The following is a 19,984-nucleotide window of genomic DNA, read 5'->3' as shown; positions in this document are numbered from 1 at the left end:
CAATGGAAATAATTTGGAACAATCAAAAACAGGTTGAAACTACAAAAAATGTTATTTATTTAACGTTATTCTATATAGGCCTCATATTTGAAGATGGTTTGGAAAGAAACAAATATGACAACATAAAATACACCAAGAAAGGCTCAGGCTTAAATTGTGAAGTTTGTATTAAGTTGCGGTAAAAATCGTGGCAGAAAATAAGTTTGATGGCAATATGATTTAAACTGTTAGATCAAGATGGCAATGTTTTTTTCACATTTCAATAATGCAAGGACCACATATCAAAAGTGCTTCGGACGATTTGGTAAGATGGCGTCCTTGGCCGAGATTTTAAATGGTTTGATTATTTTCTCGATTATATAACATTACAACTATTTGAGTAGAATTGCGAACAATAATAATTTGGCCTATCTTTTTCATTATAGGCCATAATTCAGTAGCGCTTCTGGATTGGTATAAAACTTAGTCGAGGTTATATGCCAAAAAACATTGGCAACCCGTTTGAAGATGTTACGAATATTTGAGATACAGAGCTGACAACGTTAATTTGATTAAGTTGGACATTTTGTTCATGTTATTTATGGCAATTATTCAGAACTGTTTCAGGCGTCAGGCTTCGTCGAGATAATAGGCTCGCAAACAAAATCACAATGTTTCATGATAATCGGATATTACTATTGAATAAGAGAACGGACATGGTTACTTACATCATTTTTATAAATAAAGGACCATCGTTCGGAAGTGCTTCAGGTGATCTGGCTAGTAACCGAACCAGACAAGATTATATGCCCATAAACATAATAATCAAGTTGTATGATCATACTAACTACAGTTTTGGGTGGGAGGGTGGCCATTGTCCTCCCGACAGCCATCAGCCCGTCCACATATGGTGTTCGCATAATACGGCCCGTTTGTTTAACAAGCGTATTATAAATGATATATTAATTTAATAATTTACAATACATGTACGCTATTTAAAAAAAACATTATATAACACATCACGTGCCAGACATAGAAAACAGATATTCCATCCAAAGGTAAAGTAAAAGAAAATATAGAAAACTTGAACACACGAAACACGTTCAAATGCTCTTACCCAATGAATATTTTAAATAGTCCACAATAAAAAATACACATACTCTTTTGAAAAAAACAGACATAATATAACACACCATATGTCGGATATGTATACCCGATATTCCATCTAGATATCAAGTAGAAGAAATGATCATACGAAACACTTGTTAATGCAATAAGCCAAACACGACAAAAACTGTCCAACACATTAATATAAAACATTCCAATGGACAACACGTTTACAATACATCCATTGCAAGCAAAAAGAATTAAAACACTTAAAATATCCTTAGTAAAAAATAATTAAAAAAAAATATAGATGATTCACTGATGATACATCGTTTCGGAACTTTCGATAAATAATTCGAAAGAATGTATATGTAACGTTTCGGCCATTTTCTTAGAAATATGGATCTAACAAAAATATCTATATACATAACACTAACTAACTTTGTTTTTCTTAAACATGCATACGCATCATAATAGTGTCATGTATAAACTTTATTTTACAATACGAGTAAATATATGTCATGTTGGTATTTGTTCGTTGCCAGTTTGAACCCTATGGGCTTGATTTGAACAAACCCGGTAGAGCTTCTCTTAACAATTTTACACGCCAAATATAAGCATCTGATCGTTCTAGTAAGAACTAGAGGATAGCGCCTCTCGTGAAAATATATTTTCTATGATCACTCGTGAAATAACAAATTATCTTACACTGACACGAACAAATTTTCTGTTTCTTTTATGTCCCTTTTTTAAGAAAATAATTAACAACTATTTCCCTTTCGCTGAAAAGGTACCCTTTCTCCCGTGGCGTGCCTAAATACATTTCAATACACAAAATGACGTCATACGTGTTTGTCGAAATTCTCCGGTTAAACTCTTTTACAAAGTAAATAAACGGTGAAAAAAGCATATAATAAAAAGAAAATTTGTTGGATTCGGTGGAATGTCGATTTTAACAAGCAAGTACTTGTTAAATGGGTCAAACAAGGGTAAATCTTGATATGATAATATAAAAATAGAAAAAGTAGCTCCGAAAATTTGTTATTTGTTATTTTCAACCGGTGAAAATAACAATTTTTTATTTTCACTGCTGTTATTTCACTGCGAAATGTCATATTTTATCATAAGGTATAAAAGAAAAAAACATATTCTGTTGTTTTTTTTTCATTTGAAAAATACAATTTTAGCTCTGGTGCTGAACAATGTGAATTACTTTGAACGATGGTCGTCCAAGGATCATTTCTTCGTAGTGTCAATTTGATAAGGCTCAATTTAAACATAATACTGATTAATTTTACTCGTTTAAGATTTCTCTGTTACGTTGTCTTTTTCTTACAAATATTGATAATGTACAACGGAAGGCTGTAGAAAGGTTTTTGTAACGATCGAATTACATTTATGTAGATAATTCATAATTCACTGATTATTACGTAAAACAAAACTTATTAATCCGTCAACACAAAAGTATCTTAGTATCTTCTTCAGCTTACTTTTGTATTTCTTTAGTTTTTCTTTTATGAGTTCAAGTTCTGTCCTGAAACAATATTTTTATTATTATCATTTGTTTACATAATTGTTCTATTTGTTTAACAGACATTGCAAAGTAACATATTTTAAGAGAAATGTTTGCTCTATTTTTTCAGATACATTTTATTCTTCATAAGCATTTTTCAAAATTATTGTTTGCAAAACAAATAAGAGTAAGAGCACAAGAGTATAATTAGATTACGATACTCGATGCCGTTTTTGTCCTTGTACAAAGACTTGTTCGCACATTAAATAAATGTCTGTAGCATCAATGATATCATATTGACTAAGAAAAACACACAGCATACTATTATTATGAATAAGAGTTAATTCTTCAATAACCTACGCCATTAAGAATCAAGACTGGCGCTTTTACTACTCGGTTATTAAGAATTTCATAGATAATGTTCTTAATGTAAGTGATTTTAACACTATATTCAGGAACTATGCAGCACACCTGTTGAACAATTTTCCTATGGCAAATTATAACTAAAGTTAACGAACGGACAACCCATTTGTCAATTTTTAATTGACCTTAGTTATGCTGATAACATTTGACCTTCGAATCTAATTTAAATGCGGTTAAAATAACAATAGTGGAGCAATTATTTGTGTCTTCGTCAATCGCCACGTTGTTCAAGCAAAGCAATTAATTTCAAATGTCTCATTGTTGTTATTCTGTTTCTCTGGTCACATGAAACCATGGTGTTAACTTAAATTACACTGATTTTTATTCGTTTTATTGAGTTTTAAACTTTGAATGTTTTATATTGAACGTTACAAATCGGTGACCCCGGGTTTAATAATCTTGTAATGTGATGCATTTTTAATGTATTGTTTAGCTTATCGGTCACTTGCCTTACATAAAAGACTAGTTGATGTTTATCTCCTAATAATTTTCTGGGAGTTCCATGATTTCTAAATTCATTAAATAACAATATATATTGATAACATTTAGCGCATTCATTGTACCAGAAGACCTTTACATTTCTCCTTGGTTGAAATACGCATTCTTATAAAAAAATCAAAACAATTTATTTCAAAATTGCAAACAAGTACACATACAAAATGAATTATAACAGAAACGCGTTGCAGTAAGAAACGATTAATAAAACACACACAATTCTAACAAACATGACATGCAACCAACTCATATCTTAAGTTATATATCATATTTGTGTAGAAAAAACCCATATACGAAGATCTTTAACGGGAAAAGGGAGAAACAAATCCAGTATGTGTAAACAACACACAATGTGTGCATTGGAATAACAGATGGAAAAGGCATAGAAACAATAATAGGTGCAAACTGTTATAGTTTATAACACATAGGTCCTACATTGTATTTAAATAACGGTACGCTTTCAATAGTATTAAAAAAATTACTTACAACTACAATAACTATAAATTCTTATTTGTGAGACAATAGCATTAAACAATTCCCATTCACTGTCCAATGATTCTAAATTATGTTTTGAAATTGATATTTTTCTCAAGTTATCATATTCATACTTATTTTTTTTTTCTTTGCTCCTGCTATGCTTGGCATGCATTATACAATTTACATTTGTAAAAATATAGATTAATTAATAAAATAACATTATTTATGGCTCTCGCAGACTTAATTGAATATCAAAGTAGAAAGATTGTCATGTTAATGAAAGGAAAAGATTGTTCTGATAACATTTCATCAATACTTTCTTTAGATATCTGACATTTCCAGAACAAATGTTCTATTTTTTGCTCATTTTGTTTGTACAATGAACATAGTGGATCATCAGTAATTTTCATTTTATTCAAAAGACTATTTGTTTTAAATTAATCTATATTGGAATCACTTCATTCTTAGAATTCTGATATTAATTTAAGAATACTAAGCTTATAAGAAAATGGAATGCGATCATTTTCTTTTGATATTATATGAACATGAACTATGATATAGAATAACGCACAGCACTAAATGTATTAATTACCTTAGAGACACGAATGTTTCCTCCGTCTTCTTTATCTGCTCGATGCGATTGTCAATTGTTGTAAAATTTACTTTGGAGAGTTTTTCATTCCACTGATTTTCTACCTCTTTAAGTTTCTTTTCAAGATTTCTGAAATAGTTTACACACATGCTAAAATATAAAATACATAGAACTGAAATATTTTTCGAAAAATCGGTAATAATTCATAGTATAAGAATAGGAATACTTCCGAGGAACGAAGCCTGTCCCTGAACAACATAAAATCGCAAATGTTATCGCTCTGTAAAAAAAGCTCTCATTACTGGTACACACTTTTAAATAACAAACCATTTACCATTTTGGCATTGAACACTGAATTACTTGAATTCTTAAGGTAATTATTCGATGGGGGTATGGCGGATCAGCGAAAGTTACATACTTTTATGAAAATTTATTAAAGTTTTAATGAACTGTTTGTTTATTGAGAAAGTCATTGACAAAGTGTTATATATATACATAAAACGCATATGTGACGTCATTTAACAAAACTTTATACCGCCCTTGGTTGTGGATTAAAGGGGCCTTTCACAGATTTTGGCATGTTTTGAAGTTTGTCATCAAATGCTTTATATTGATAAATGTAAACATAAAAATTAAAAAGCCCCATTACAAAATCAAAAATAAAATTTAAAAAAGGAAAAAAAGTAGCCCGCAGCAGGGCTCGAACCAGTGACCCCCGGAATCTTGACGTAAAAACGAATAGCCAACTGAGCTATCCTGCCAAGCATACATAAGATGCGTATTTATACGTTATATAAGCAATCTTCGTAGTTTCACAAATTTAAACGACAACAACAAAACTCTCCAAATTATTCAATCGTTTCGCGTTGCAACGCTTTATAATTTTTAGGTTTTTATATCGTCAAAAATGCATATAATTCCTATATAAGACCATCGCAAATGTTAGGTAATACTGTTTCCTCACAAATATCATAACTAAACCGAAAATTTGCGAATCTGAAACAATTTTTTTCAAGTTTGTCAATTTACCAAACCGTGAAAAGATCCCTTTAATATAACATAGGCGGAAAGTCTGCACAGATAACCATAATTGAGTTCCGGCCGAGTAAAAAAATAAGTATAAACATTGTGTTTAGAGGAGAAACATGACAACAAAAGCCAGCGTAAATGGCACTATAACAGGTTAAATAAATGAATAACATGCATACAACTAACAAAGACCGTAATACGGAAGACAAGTAATAGTGTTGTTAACTTTTGTAACCTATCATAGGTTACAAAAGTTAACAACACTATTACTTGTCTTCCGTATTACAGTCTTTGTTAGTACAGTACACAGTAGCAGTTTATCCAATGATCATAGTATGTTCATTGGATAAACTGCTACTGTGTACTGTTGTAAATGCATATTGTTATAAACTAAGCAGACACTTTGCAAATCGTCAAATAAATAAAATGTCCTATGTCTTCGACATTATCATGGGGCCTTCGAATAATTCTTTTGCCATGAAACAAAGAAAATGATGAAATAAGTTCAAAAATTAAGTACTGTTTCCAGTGGGCAGCGCAGTTTTCAGCATGCGTTGACCGTTTTGTGTGTAGCTGTGATTTGGCATGGTCGATGTATTTTTTCAGAAAATCAGAAACGAGCTTTTCTTCCCAAAGCCATCCGACTGCAGCTGCTGTTGCACCTAGCACACAGACAACTGTATTCTATAACAAAAAATGACATGTATTCATATTATCTTTAGCATCTAAACGAATGATTTAAAACCATGTAGGAATAATTTGTTTCAAGATAGCATACATTCAAATGACCGCATTTTCTAAATTGTCACAGTTGGAAACAGGAAACTTAAGTATTTCATACCGCTTGTTTCTTACTTTTGACATTGCTGTGTATTTTGCCGTTTTTAACACTTTCGTCATAGGGTTTTGTCCTGTCTCCACTTCATTCAGGTCATCCATGCTTACTATTGAAGTTTTCAATATCGAATCAAACGGGGCTTGAATTCTTTGGTTCTGTCCAGAGAGTCCAAATGAGCTTGATAAGTCTGAAATGCAAAAATGAGTTCACTTGCATATACCTCATGTAAGTGTTTCGGGGTATTATACATGCAGTTTAATACAGTTTAAAATTCTAGTCACGACTTATTTGAATTCTAAACAATACAATTATAATTCATAGGTACAAATACACACCGCTCATTTCGCTCAGCAATGTATTGGTTTCTGTCAGAACTGGTTCGTGGCTGGCCTCTTGTATTTCATGTGTGATGTGTTTCAACAAATTTTCACTAAGCAACTGTCAAAATAATTGGTATACATTTAAAACCAGTAGAGAGCGTTAAAACAATAGCATTGAAATTGTTTCACACACAAAATAAACACTGGTACTTGATAAATTACCATTTTTAATGCATAAAAACATGTCGAATCATTCACAAAACTATTGGCAACTGTTTCAATTCCCAATCGAAGAAATTTTCATTCGTTATATCGAATGAACAATTGCATTATGCGTTCCTTTAAAATGAGAACACATGAGTATGATGCTCTTTCTCAGAGTACCACATATATCGTTTCTACATTTAAATCTATTAAAAGCAAACTTTGTTTGTTCAAAGGAATATACCTTTCGCATGAAAAACAAACGTCCAAAAATGAGAAAAAGAAACTGAAATAATAACATATTTGTGGAAATCGACATGTTTGCGCGAAAACGAGAGGCATTTCTTCGGTAAGTATGTAACGAAGTAATTCAGTATTCCAACATTTAATTGATTTGTTGCCAACCAACATCGATCATGTGGAAATTATTTTTGCTGATATAAAGGAGTCATATATTATGTATTAAGCATGAATTTGCAAAGCGTATACGTCTACAAATCTTCTTCTAATTTCGATTCTCACTCGGTAAGACGCTATTCAAATCATTCCAAAGTACTTGCTGAAGTCACTTTCGAACAGCAAAAGTCACAAACGAAATATTTAAAGCCAAAAAGACGTCATATTCTTTCACTATAACAAATGCCATTTTATACATGAAATATATAACATCGATGATAGCCGCATAATAATTACGTTCAATATAACGTTGAAAGAATCCTGTGTAGCCATAGTCAGATAAATTAAAAACCTCATTAAGACATGTACATAAAAAATCAATAACCCGATTTCCGCTGATAACATTTTGGTGAAGCTATTTTCTTATTTAAAATTATCCGAGCACTGCAAATGAATAAACAGCACAACCCCAAAAGATTGTGGACAGAATCTATATTAAAGACATGTAAAAGCCGTACGTATCTCCTATATATAAAAGAACAAACAGCTTACGTATGTCATTTAATGATACAGAATTTAATAGTATAAAAAGAACGTTTTACCGTTTTATAAACATCTAAGTTGGCATCTTTTGTACCCGAATGACTAAATCCTGTCACCACGGTTGTAATTCCGTCTTCTACTTTCTGTACTGCATCAAGTATCTAAAATTATACAAAACAGTTTTATAACATACTTTTAATGTGAACGATTTACGTACCATTTGAGGATTATTTCTTATAAATATAATAAGGTTATTGAATAAAATGAAACGAATTATTTAACGCTTACGTTGTTTTTATAATCGGAGACAGTCGTTGTTATAGACGTTTCGATAGAACCTTTTCTGTCTTTAAATTCTTTTGTCTTTTTTTCAAGGTCTGGAAATCTTAAATTTACATGAATGTAAAGTCCTATTAAATAATATACAACTAAAGTTTAATAATATATGACTAAACCTAATTAATTTAATATTTTTACATTTGAACTTGCACTTTTATTCATCAATTGAAATTCTTTGGAACATTCAATGCATAGATACTATTACAATATCTAATTATTCAAGAGTGATGCCGCACTCTACTATCATAAAATGATCATGACTTGGTACTTGATCTCAATGATATTTTGGCAAGTGTAATTCGCAAATAAAAACAAATATATGATGCGCCCGATGGCAAGTTGCTTTTCTTTACGGCATATCAGCGGTTTTTCTCCTCATTATAGAATTATATCAAAATGAATATTCTATCTTTCATACAATTTTTATTTAGTTACCATGGTATGAAGATACAGGCCTCAAATGATGTATGAACACAACCTACAGCAATCGTTAACTAACACATTTTTAACTACAACCTAACATACTGTCAATGCGAAGGTTTTCATCGACATAGTTTTTTATGATTATAAAATAGTGTACGGTGCGCGTAAAAGAGCAAGATTTTAAGCAGTCTGAAATATACATTATAAAAATCGTTTTTGAAAAAAATATTATGCCTAACAAGTCCTCGATAAACCCCTGCACTACGATTACTTAATTTTGCATTAATGGAGAGAATACAATTATGCCACTATTTGTCAAACCAATGCCAGTTTTGAAAATGTATTAACACATCTTTGTGATGTCATTTGGTGCTATCAAACTAACCCGGCAGGCATGATCTTACATGATTGGACAAATAACGAGAGGCATGATGCAAGGTATTTTAATATGGATTTGTATTTTACCAAATAACCCATCATATAGTATAGTGAATTTTAATCAGGCATATTCAATGTAGATTCGTTTATTGCTTTAAACAAAACTAAAACTTCAACTCACCGGGCTTGTGCCAAACAATTAGTATGATTCTCATGTTCTTTCTGCAAATCTTCGCATATCTGTAGTAAACTTTTGACGTGTGGATCAATTTTTGTTGACTCAGCAGATTTCGACGAAAAAATCTGCAGTAGAAAATCAGTTAATACAATTAAAATGTACATTCAATGTCAGATTTATAAACCCCATTGTCCTTAAAGTCAATTAACCAATTATATATTCGATAACATGACACAATACCTAGCCTCTTCTTAAACGTGGAAAAGTTGTTTTTTCGTTCCAGTTGAGCATCAGCTGTAAAGAAAAAATGTCATTAAGTTTTGATAAATATAAATGTAGAAGTTAAAATGACATACAACGAACTGTTCACGTAAAAATAATTGTTACACTTAAACCTTGTTAATCTGAGAACAAAAGGAGACTGTACTCTCAATTATTACTGTATTGTTTTTGCTTGTCGATTTCTTCAGTTGCTGACAAAATCTCCTCTTTTGCTGACACGAAAAAAATCAAATCCTCCGCTGCCTCGTCCGTCGCAACGTTCGTGTCATCAACCAGAAAACTAACGCATTTTCTCGTATGTTGCTTTTTTGCTGCTTTATTATTTTTGTCATCATCAGACAGGTCCCATTGGTTTATTAACATAAACACGTTTGCTTTAGAAATTTCTTTCTGAACTTTCCCGAAAAAGTTTATTTCCTGCAATGTTAAAAATATTCATAGGTTGGTAAACATACTATTTTATCTGTTTTATATTATATCTTCATATATGTTATTGTGTTTGCTATGTCACGCAGAATGCAATATGTATATAGATATTCAAAGTTTCACTGAACTATAACTCTTCTATGTGACGCATCGTTATCGTATTTGTTTTTGTTTCCTTCCTTTACTTTGGAAGGCGCATAAGACAGCAGTGTACATACAATTATATGAACCAACACCAATACACGGCAAAATAAGTCGTCTTTTTTGGAAAGCTGTCTTCATATTTTACAAAGGTATGGTGATCATTCGGGAATAGTTTGTATTGTTTCAGATCATTTGTGCGCTTGGCTTGCGAAAAAAACGACTTAATTGTAAAGTTATCCTTAAGCTACCAAATTCAGCTTTATTTGTAAACCAATAAGGATGTATGCAAATATATAGGATACGTTCTTTAGTTCAGGTATGATAAAATAATAATGTATGCAGCGTTTATTTAAATAAATTGGTAAGGGAAAAAAGGTCGACCGCCGTGTTAAGTGCATTTGATATATCTAACCATACATTTAAATAACAAAATATAAAGAAGTTAAAATGACATACAACGAACTGTTTGCGTAAACATGTTTGTTACACTTTAACCTTGTTAATCTGAGAACAAGAGCAGACTGTACTCTCAATTATTAATCTATTGTTTTTGCTTGTCGATTTCTTCAGTTGCTGACATAATCTCCTCTTTTGCTGACACGAAAAAAAAAATCATAACTCCTAACATAAATGTGATCGGAGTGATCTTTTTTATTTATATCTGTATGGAATATTCTGCAATTCTAAGCGCAAAGTTTGTGGCAGAATTCAATAAAAGTGTAAAGCCCTTTGATATAAATCGTCACTGAGATTTATAAAGAAAATAACAACCGATACTGTTAAAACATTTGTACCTTAGTTATTTTTTTAAATTTCCAACGCGCATGTTATTATGATCATATAAAATTGTACGAAAATATTGAAAACATGTATTCCCCATTCAAATATATATATATATATATATATATATATATATATATATATATATATATATATATATATATATATATATATATATATATATATATATATATATATATATATATATATATACTGCAGCTTCAACATAAAAATAAATACATAATACCCAGTAATAGAAAGAGGACCAAGGACAAAGCGTCTCCGTTCCACCACATTTACAATACGTTGTAAATCCCCTTAACAAAGTTTTGTACCGGGTTAACGATTTGCCTCTTCTTCTCCACAATTCACCGGTTTGCCGACAAAATCACATTCTAAATCCGCCAATGACAATTACTTTCATTAATTACTGATTATTTACCTAAGTTCGAATCTAATTCATGTGCATTGGTGAAACTCGATCAAATTAAAAGTGTTGTGAGCACATTTTCCAGAAATTTAACTGTCTTCTCGTGACTGGAAACCGAATTGAAACCGAATAAAATGATATTGAAACAAGCCTACCGTTTGATAGTGAGAAATTTAATGATTTTAAATTAAAACTTTCAGAACTACAGTGCAAACGTTCAATCGACCTAGACCAGTCGGTCCCTCTTAAAACTTAAACACTGGAATTGAAATTAAATAACGTGTTATTATGTAATGAAAGCTTACATCTCAAGTCACATTCAATGCGGGCTATGTTCTTTAACTTTGAAGAAGTATCATCATTTGTAGACCGAAATACTGGGAACTGTGTCGATAAACTTGTAATGTTTGGTGAAAAAAAAGGCTTTCAATACCAAATACCCGCAGTGCAATTGAAAGCCGATCGCATCGACAGTTACAAGCGAGGTTCTTGCCGCTAAATCGTAGCTAAATTCAAATACTTTTAAGACGAATCATAGTTAAACAGAAAATGATCGACATTCAGCGTGCCTCTTATAAACGCGTAAGCGATCAATTTCCACGGGCGATTCAGGAGCGACGAAAAATTCTCATACCTTGCCTGGTAAAGGCCCAAACTATAATAATTGCATCCTTTGTGTAAACTCCAGAAAGGTAATAAGACATTGCCAGTGGATAAAATGCCCGAGACACTGCACCCGAACTCCGAGACATAGCATCACAATGCAAGGGGGCAAACCAGTAACGTAATAGTGGTGGTCGTGTTGATTACTATAGCAATGTTTTACCTATGTGGTGATATAATTATGTCATCATCCATTATTTTGAATCTTTTTAACCTAAAAAGGAATGATGTTATGATGTTTAAACCTAAAAGCCTGATTTATAATATCCAATAATACTTCGGTGAACACGAGGCTTCTTTACATTTGCTTGGTTTTGCCAAGATGTTGCTGTTCAAAAATAATGCACCAAAGTTGATTAAACTGGTAAGCGTTCAAGACGATGATGATTTGGACATAGCTGTGAAATCTGTCGCAAAACATATAGTTTCCGATGTTAAGAGTTTATTCATTGACAGGGATAGATATAATAAATGGATATCATAAACGGATAGAAAGCGCAATTGTTTAAAGTTGTGTTATCAACACAGTGAGTACTTTGTTATAAAAGATGTTTCTAAAGCTAGGCAATAGTAATCATGCCTACATGATAGGGAATACAATCACTTGTATAATAAAGCGAACAACTTTATTATATATTGTACTGGGTGTTTTTGTGAGAAATTCAAAAAATGTGATCAAATCAATCAGACGATTGTTCGTATGACGAGGTGCTTCACTTCAAGACATCAGTATCCATAAGTGCAACGAGAAACAAGAATGTATGCGCTATTTCCGAATGAAACGCTGTTATGATCCAAACTGTGCTCGATAACTTTGACGCCGATATTTTATTCAAGAACGTTAATGGTCTACACACACATTGGCAATGTTAATGACTCAATCGAGATCTTCTTCAACACACGACATTGATGTTAGCGAAACCATACAACTCACACCAAAATCAGATATGACCAAGCCGTATGGTATTATATTGACATGAAACCTGCAGACCGAGACACGATTATGAGATCACTATAAAAGCCGAACGTAGTTTCATCACAGTATACTCAAACACGCAAGAGATCATGATACGCCAACTAAAATATATAAGGGTGTATTAATTAATTGAGCTGACAACCAATGAGGAAGATGACATGCTTGTGACAAGGTAAATGGTTAATTATGTAGAAGCAGAACACACTGGCATTTCTGTGGTAGCTGATGATACAGGTGACTTTGTTTTGCTGTAATTGGTCTATTTTGTAATAAAACTTTCATTATTGGTCATCATGGAATCACCAGTTAGAAAGAGAGCGGTAAAAGACGTTATAGACGTTCACAAACTGCCAAAAAGCATAGAAATATCGCGAATGACGTGTCGTCTGCTCGCGCTATCTATGGATGCGAAACTGTGGCTGGATATTTTGGTATCGATAAGGGAATAGTTATTAAGGTGCTGAAAGCAGGCACCTCCACTAGTCTGTTAGGCGATATAACAGCTATTATGATGGCAGTTGTGAAGGAATCGGTCAGATTTGATCTTAGTATTCTATAGAAAGGCTTCTACAGAGAACACGTCTTCTACAAGACAAATCCTTTGGGCAACCAGTGTAGGCAAGTCGGTTAGGGCTACGCCATTGCTAGCAAGCTTGCCGACATGCATTTTGGAAGCATTATATGACAATGTGAAACCAGCTTACATACAGGCGAATTTATGAAAACAAGCATTAGATCCAGACCAACCAGATTGGATCCATATGATTGAGGTTAGCCAAAAAGGACGATGCGTTTAACATCCTTTTACCTATCAAAATGTTGCATTAGTCTTCCCCAATATACATGATAAAAATGTGGGGGAACAATCGATAGCCCATGTTGAAAACTTCGAAGTGACCAAGTAACCATGTAACCATGCGCGACTACAATATGCTATTTTTGTGCTTGTCAAGATGTTCAGGTCGACATTAAACAATGTAACATTGAGAAGACAAAACATGCCCGTTGGATAACTTACTGTGTCGCTGACAAAGGACAGATGTAGACTTATAGCGAATTGTGTTATGTAATTGTTGTTATTTAAGACAAAACAACTGAACTGAACTCATATTGAAATCAGAACATCACTCAATGCTAGAAAAATCACAACACGAGCTAAACTAGTACATATACTTCTTTATATCACGATGTTTGAAAATGTGGCCTGAGCATAACCTTGGAAAACACAGGTAGCATTATACGTAGTATGGTATTTCAATTGATATAAAATGGTATTCAGACATTACATCGGTGTATTTTCATAACACAAATCATATATTTGACGAATTTGCTGTTACTGTAAACAAATATGTACATTTTATTCTCAACCGTGCATTTGTATTATTGAAATTAATTAAATCGGAGGTGTTTTGACTCAATTGATCAAATTTATTGCTACTTAGCTGACTTATTTGTACTATTTCATTATTCTTATGCAAAATTTGGATATGATTTGGTTAAAAAAGCAATTTTTTGCAGCCATTTTGCTTCTGGCAGCCATCATCTTATTTATATCGCATAAGTTTGCACATCTGTATTACTATTGTATATGTATAGCAATATCACAATAACACTGCAATGCATTAAGTAAGGCATTTTTATATGTTTAACTAAATCAAACTGAAAAATGGCAGCCATCTTTGACGCCATCTTGAATTTTTACAAAATCCTCAGAATACCAGTGCGGCATCATTTGAAATCTTCATCAGAAACAAGTCCCAAAACCAAAAAACAACAAGCAAATTCATTGAATTGATATCCCCCGCCAATATACTTTCTGGACGGATGGACAATGTCCGTTGACCTCAATTTGTGACCTTGACCTTAGCCCCTAGGATTATGGGTGTTGAATGTGAAGCAACCCCTGACTATTGAGAACAACTATGACAATATAAAGAAGTGAAACTCCAGCTGCTGGAGCAGTATTGAATTCTCATTATACACAATTAGTTGGTCCTTTATTTAAGGCAAGGCAAGTGACCAATTGCCCAAGCAGCACAAAACAGCACAATACAAAACAACATACATAAAACATAAATGAATAAAGCTGGGGTCACCGCATTGGAACGGTCAATGCAAAGCATTGGGGGTTTAAACCGGGTTTAGAGCGCTCAACCTCACACTTGGCCCAGCAATATTCATGATACATTTAAGTGTAAATAAAATTTAACCTCATAGCATTGTAACTCAAATTAAACAATAATAAAAGGGAATAAAAACGCATTCAATTTAATTACCATTTAATTACTCAATGGTAGGAAAAAGACCACAGCCACAGAGCTACAACTTTTTGAGGAACGATGAAATGAAACAAACAACGAACAAGTGTCAACTACATTCCTTCTTTATAGAAAAAGATTTAGGAATATAGCATCATAGAGTTAATAATACATCATCGCGCAAATACAGGAAGAAGCAGCAATAATGGGTGTAAAAGTTCCATATTACATTGCTTGGTTGTTTATGTGACTGCAAAAATAATTAAAAAACAAAAATAAAACAAGAAACGCCCAACAGAGAGAAAATAATGTGCTTTAGACTTGCGCCCGCGGTGTTTATGATATTGATGAAATCGTAAAAATTAAGGTTATCTTTCTGGCATTCAGTCCTGTTTTTATAGTTATGTGTCGTTTTATTTTTTGTATTTATTTATTTACGCATATTAAAATTGTGTTATAGACAGACGCCCGTGAAATTCATGATTCGATGTATGCAGACTGTATGCTGACTGTATGCTTATCAGCTCTAGCTATAAATAATGACTGTGACTAAAGATCTAAAGATTCTCAGACAAGGTGCTAATTAATTACAGTCTTATAGAAGTAAGGAAGTAAGGTACTGTATGTTGAATGAGAGATAGATATGATTGGTCAGTGAGATGTGTGGGCGTGACTTGGCATTAAGGATCTGTATGATCGATGGATGAATGAGGGATTCGATTGGACAGTGAGATGTGTGGGTGTGACTTTGTATTAGGGATGAAATGGTTTCAAAAGAGTGACAAGTTAGTTTTTGAAGAAAGGAAGTAGAGGTCAGTAAGAACAAGTAAGAAAGTCAGTTACAAGTTAGAGAGACAGTTGGAAAAAGGAGGATGGAATTCGTTAATTAAGATATGATAAGAATTTAATAGAGTTAGGAAGGAATGATTGTTGAGACATTATGAGAACTTATAATGAATAAATAAATGATTAAACGCAGCAAGCGAGTTGTGTTGTACTAATCATAACAAGGGCACAGATTTCCCCCGGTCCGGTTACATAATGGCGGAGATTACGGGTATTGTTTCGAGGGTGAAGTGGTTAGAATTTCGAATTATTTATTAATCAAGACTGGATTATTTTTACAAGTTAGATTTTAAAATGTCTCGAGATGTAACAACATAGATCGTCTATGTAAAGAAACTTACTATATACATAGACTTAAAACATTACACCCTAATGGTATGAATAACAAAGTTCTTTTTAACATAAAAGACTAGCTCTTCAATTTAATTAAGCTTACTTTTGTTTTTTCCTATTAGTATTTTTATATATAATTTTATAGGAAATTGTGTATTCTTGAATCCGAAAGTTAAGCTTAATTTAATTAACGTTCATTTTATTGACGTACATTTTCCCGCATTTTAATGTACGTTAAGTCAATGACGTAACATCCGCTTTCTGTTATTGTTTGTATTATCCTGATGAAGGCGTAAGCCGAAACGTTGATAAAAAAGGAAAGAAAAAATATGTGTTTTTGTTGGATTAATCATACTAAAATGCCTCGAGGAAATATGAGTGACAACGTTCCAACATTTGCAATTGGCGAAAGTGCCAAAGTTTACATACAAAAGCTAGAAGCGTTAGCAAAATTGAATAAGTGGAATGACGAACAAAAATGTGTACAAATGTGCATGTCCATGCCTAAAGAAGCTGAAAATTGGTACTTAAACTTATCCGAGTAGACCAAAAATGATTATGGACAGATTAAACAGGCATTTTTAACAAGATTTGACACAAGTGCCAACAGGACTAAGACATATGAGAAATTTGTTGGAATGACACAAGGGTGTCAAAGTGTTGAAAAATACATAGAAGAAGTGCAAACGTGTGGGCGCATATTAGGGAAGACAGACAACGAAATCATGGACCAGATGGTGATGAAGGAGCCAAAATCGATGGATGAACTTATTAACATTGCGAAGATGGCGGAGAGTGCGCATTCTGGGGACAAACGCGAGACAAGCCAGGGACACCAAATTAAGACTCAAAATAAACTTTAGTTAAGATGGCTGGATATAAAGTTGTAAATAGTCAGTTTGTTTATTTTCTTCGTTTTATGTGTAATTGAAGGGTATGATAGCAGTAGTGGAATAGTATTAGGCAACACATTATAGCATAAGACATATAGTATAAGTTGTCACGCTGAGATAGGCGACAAACAGATACATAGTAGCCTTCCACTGCAATAACGTATAGGTGGGTGTTAAATGGTCAAGTTGGGACATAATCATTGAAATGTATCTGTATCCTAAATTCTAAATTGAAGTCTCGAGCAGCTTTTGATTCATTAGAGGGGGTGGGAAAAGATACATGCATTTACAATTACTTATATTCCACCTTATTATTTTAAACTTTATTTTCTGTTATTAGCATTAATATGGGATTCAAGTAATAATAGGATATCTACAACAAAGTTGAAGGATGCAGTTTATAAACTGTTCAATAAATGATCGATCACAAGGGTTTAGCACATGTGAAGTAATGACAGCCATGTGCTTGGTAGAGCATAATATTATTGGCATAAGTGCGAGTCGCAGGTTTAAGCGGCAATTACTTTATATTAATGTTCTTATATAAAATTTGTAGATTTATTCTTGAATAAATGGGCTGTGCTTATGATCAATCAGGAGTGAGTCTGAATGTAACAAAAGGGGAATGTTTCTATGACAAAATCATCAAATGTGTTCTTGCCTCGATGAAGTGAGCAATGAAGCGATTTCTGGGTTTGTAAATATTCATATATTTAATGAGCATTCTTAGAATAACAAAAGGAATAATATGGTTGTACTTGAATATAAAAAAAACACGCACACAAAAACAAAAATAAACAAACAAACACCCATATTATTATGAATACTACATGTATGACGTGAAATAAGAAATGACAGTGAAAAACACAAAAATCTTAAGATGCAGAGACTGTGTTTTGTAAGGATAGACATATATACAGAACATGAATATATTCAATCACACCACAAATTTTTATTGAAATACTGAGATAATAATTAACCATGATGTGAAATAAAACGTGACATTATGTAAAGATTAAATGCAAAAATATTGGTAAAAAGTGACAAACATTTTAAAAGTGCTGTATATAAAGTTTGAACTTTGTTGAGTGTATATACATGAACTAAATAAATACTAAGACTTAATTAACATTGAACGGAATATATGAAACTGATTCAGCATTTGCACTATATAATGATTATAGTATGATAATGGATTAGTAAGACTTGATCATCCAATCTAAACTGTTATTGATAATATTGATATATTTTGAGTATTTTAACATGAGATATATTTTTTGTTTTTGTTTTGCATGATATGTTGTTGTCCACATTGCTCTTGTTTATTCATTGTGCATTGGTATTGTTAATTTGCGGAACAAATTATTTGGGAGAGTGAGGATGTGTCACAGAGTTACAAATATTATTTTATAAATATTTGATTTTGATTAAAAATTCATACAATATCATAGTTATAGTATGTCTACTGAATTGCAGTAGAAGGTTTCTTGGAACCACATGTTTAACTTGATATTGATTACATTGTGTTAGTTACAGTCTTGGAAGTCTTCTCATGTTGAATTCACACTTAAGATGCAGACTGTATGCTGACTGTATGCTTATCAGCTCTAGCTATAAATAATGACTGTGACTAAAGATCTAAAGATTCTTAGACTAGGTGCTAATTAATAACAGTCTTATAGAAGTAAGGTACTGTATGTTGAATGAGAGATAGATATGATTGGTCAGTGAGATGTGAAGGTGTGACTTGGCATTGGGCAGTGAGATGTGTGGGTGTGACTTTGTATTAGGGATGAAATGGTTTCAAAAGAGTGACAAGTTAGTTTTTGAAGGAAGGAAGTAGAAGTCAGTAAGAACAAGTAAAAAGGTCAGTTACAAGGTAGAGCGACAGTTGGAAATAGGAGGATGGAATTTGTTAAATAAGATCTGATAAGAATTTAATAGAGTTAGGAAGGAATGATTGTTGAGACATTATGAGAACTTATAATGAATTAATAAAAGAGTAAACGCAGCAAGCGAGTTGTGTTAATCATAACAAGGGCACAGATTTCCCCCGGTCCGGTTACAATACGACACAAAGACACGATTAATATGTTCAACAGTGAAAAATGCCCATAATATCACTAATAATTCCAAATGTTAAGTGAAGAAAGATATAGTGAATCGAAAACCAACAAACACGTGTTTTTAAGTACGTTAGTATCATATCCTTTTGTTAAAAACGAGTTAATTAAATTGAAAAGTTTAATATAAACATTTTCTTTAACATATTTTAATTTGCGAATACGTTTCAAAACATCTCCATAAAATGATGGATTGAAAATTCCATTAGTTAAATGCCATTTTAAAGAAACATATTTTCAAATTAAATCACCATACTTTGAGTGAAATTCAGCGAATTTACTACTTAGGTAATGATACAAAAAACCTTGTTTTAGCAATTTTTTCGTTAATATAAGATTACGATCATTAAAATCTTTAATACATGAACAAAAGTTTCATGGCTCTGGTTCATGTGTTAATGGAGATAAAACTCTAGGCTTATATTAAAAACCATTTTTTAAGATACAAAGGGTCATCACTCCAGACGATGTGCAATGCCTATATACTCATACCAAGTTTCAATGAAATCCGCCTAAGCACTTCCAAGATATGGCTCCGGACGGACGGACGGAAAAACGGACGGACGGACAGAAAACGCCAAAACAATATCCCTCCG

At 32.4% G+C, this 19,984-nt stretch overlaps 1 protein-coding gene and 1 long non-coding RNA gene across 2 annotated transcripts; both read right to left on the bottom strand.

The window, feature by feature from the left end:
• Window positions 1-2,538: 2,538 nt before the first annotated feature.
• LOC127844568 (uncharacterized) lies at window positions 2,539-6,293 on the bottom strand. Its single transcript, XR_008032811.1, has 3 exons — window positions 6,136-6,293; window positions 4,587-4,715; window positions 2,539-2,620 (listed from the first exon to the last, which is right to left on the bottom strand). It is a non-coding gene; the product is annotated as an uncharacterized LOC127844568 (long non-coding RNA).
• Window positions 6,294-6,395: 102 nt separating this feature from the next.
• Window positions 6,396-13,602, bottom strand: LOC127844838 (uncharacterized). The gene is made up of 6 exons (XM_052375352.1): window positions 13,507-13,602; window positions 9,238-9,359; window positions 8,205-8,301; window positions 7,976-8,077; window positions 6,789-6,891; window positions 6,396-6,640 (listed from the first exon to the last, which is right to left on the bottom strand). The coding sequence occupies exons 1-6, from the start codon at window positions 13,600-13,602 to the stop codon at window positions 6,396-6,398; spliced, it is 765 nt and encodes a 254-aa protein (XP_052231312.1).
• Window positions 13,603-19,984: the final 6,382 nt, after the last annotated feature.

The sequence above is a fragment of the Dreissena polymorpha genome, chromosome 9 (genome assembly GCF_020536995.1).
Source record: "Dreissena polymorpha isolate Duluth1 chromosome 9, UMN_Dpol_1.0, whole genome shotgun sequence".
Classification (NCBI taxonomy): domain Eukaryota; kingdom Metazoa; phylum Mollusca; class Bivalvia; order Myida; family Dreissenidae; genus Dreissena; species Dreissena polymorpha.
The sequence above is the reverse complement of the archived record's forward strand: the minus strand, read 5'-3'. Positions and strand labels throughout refer to the sequence as shown.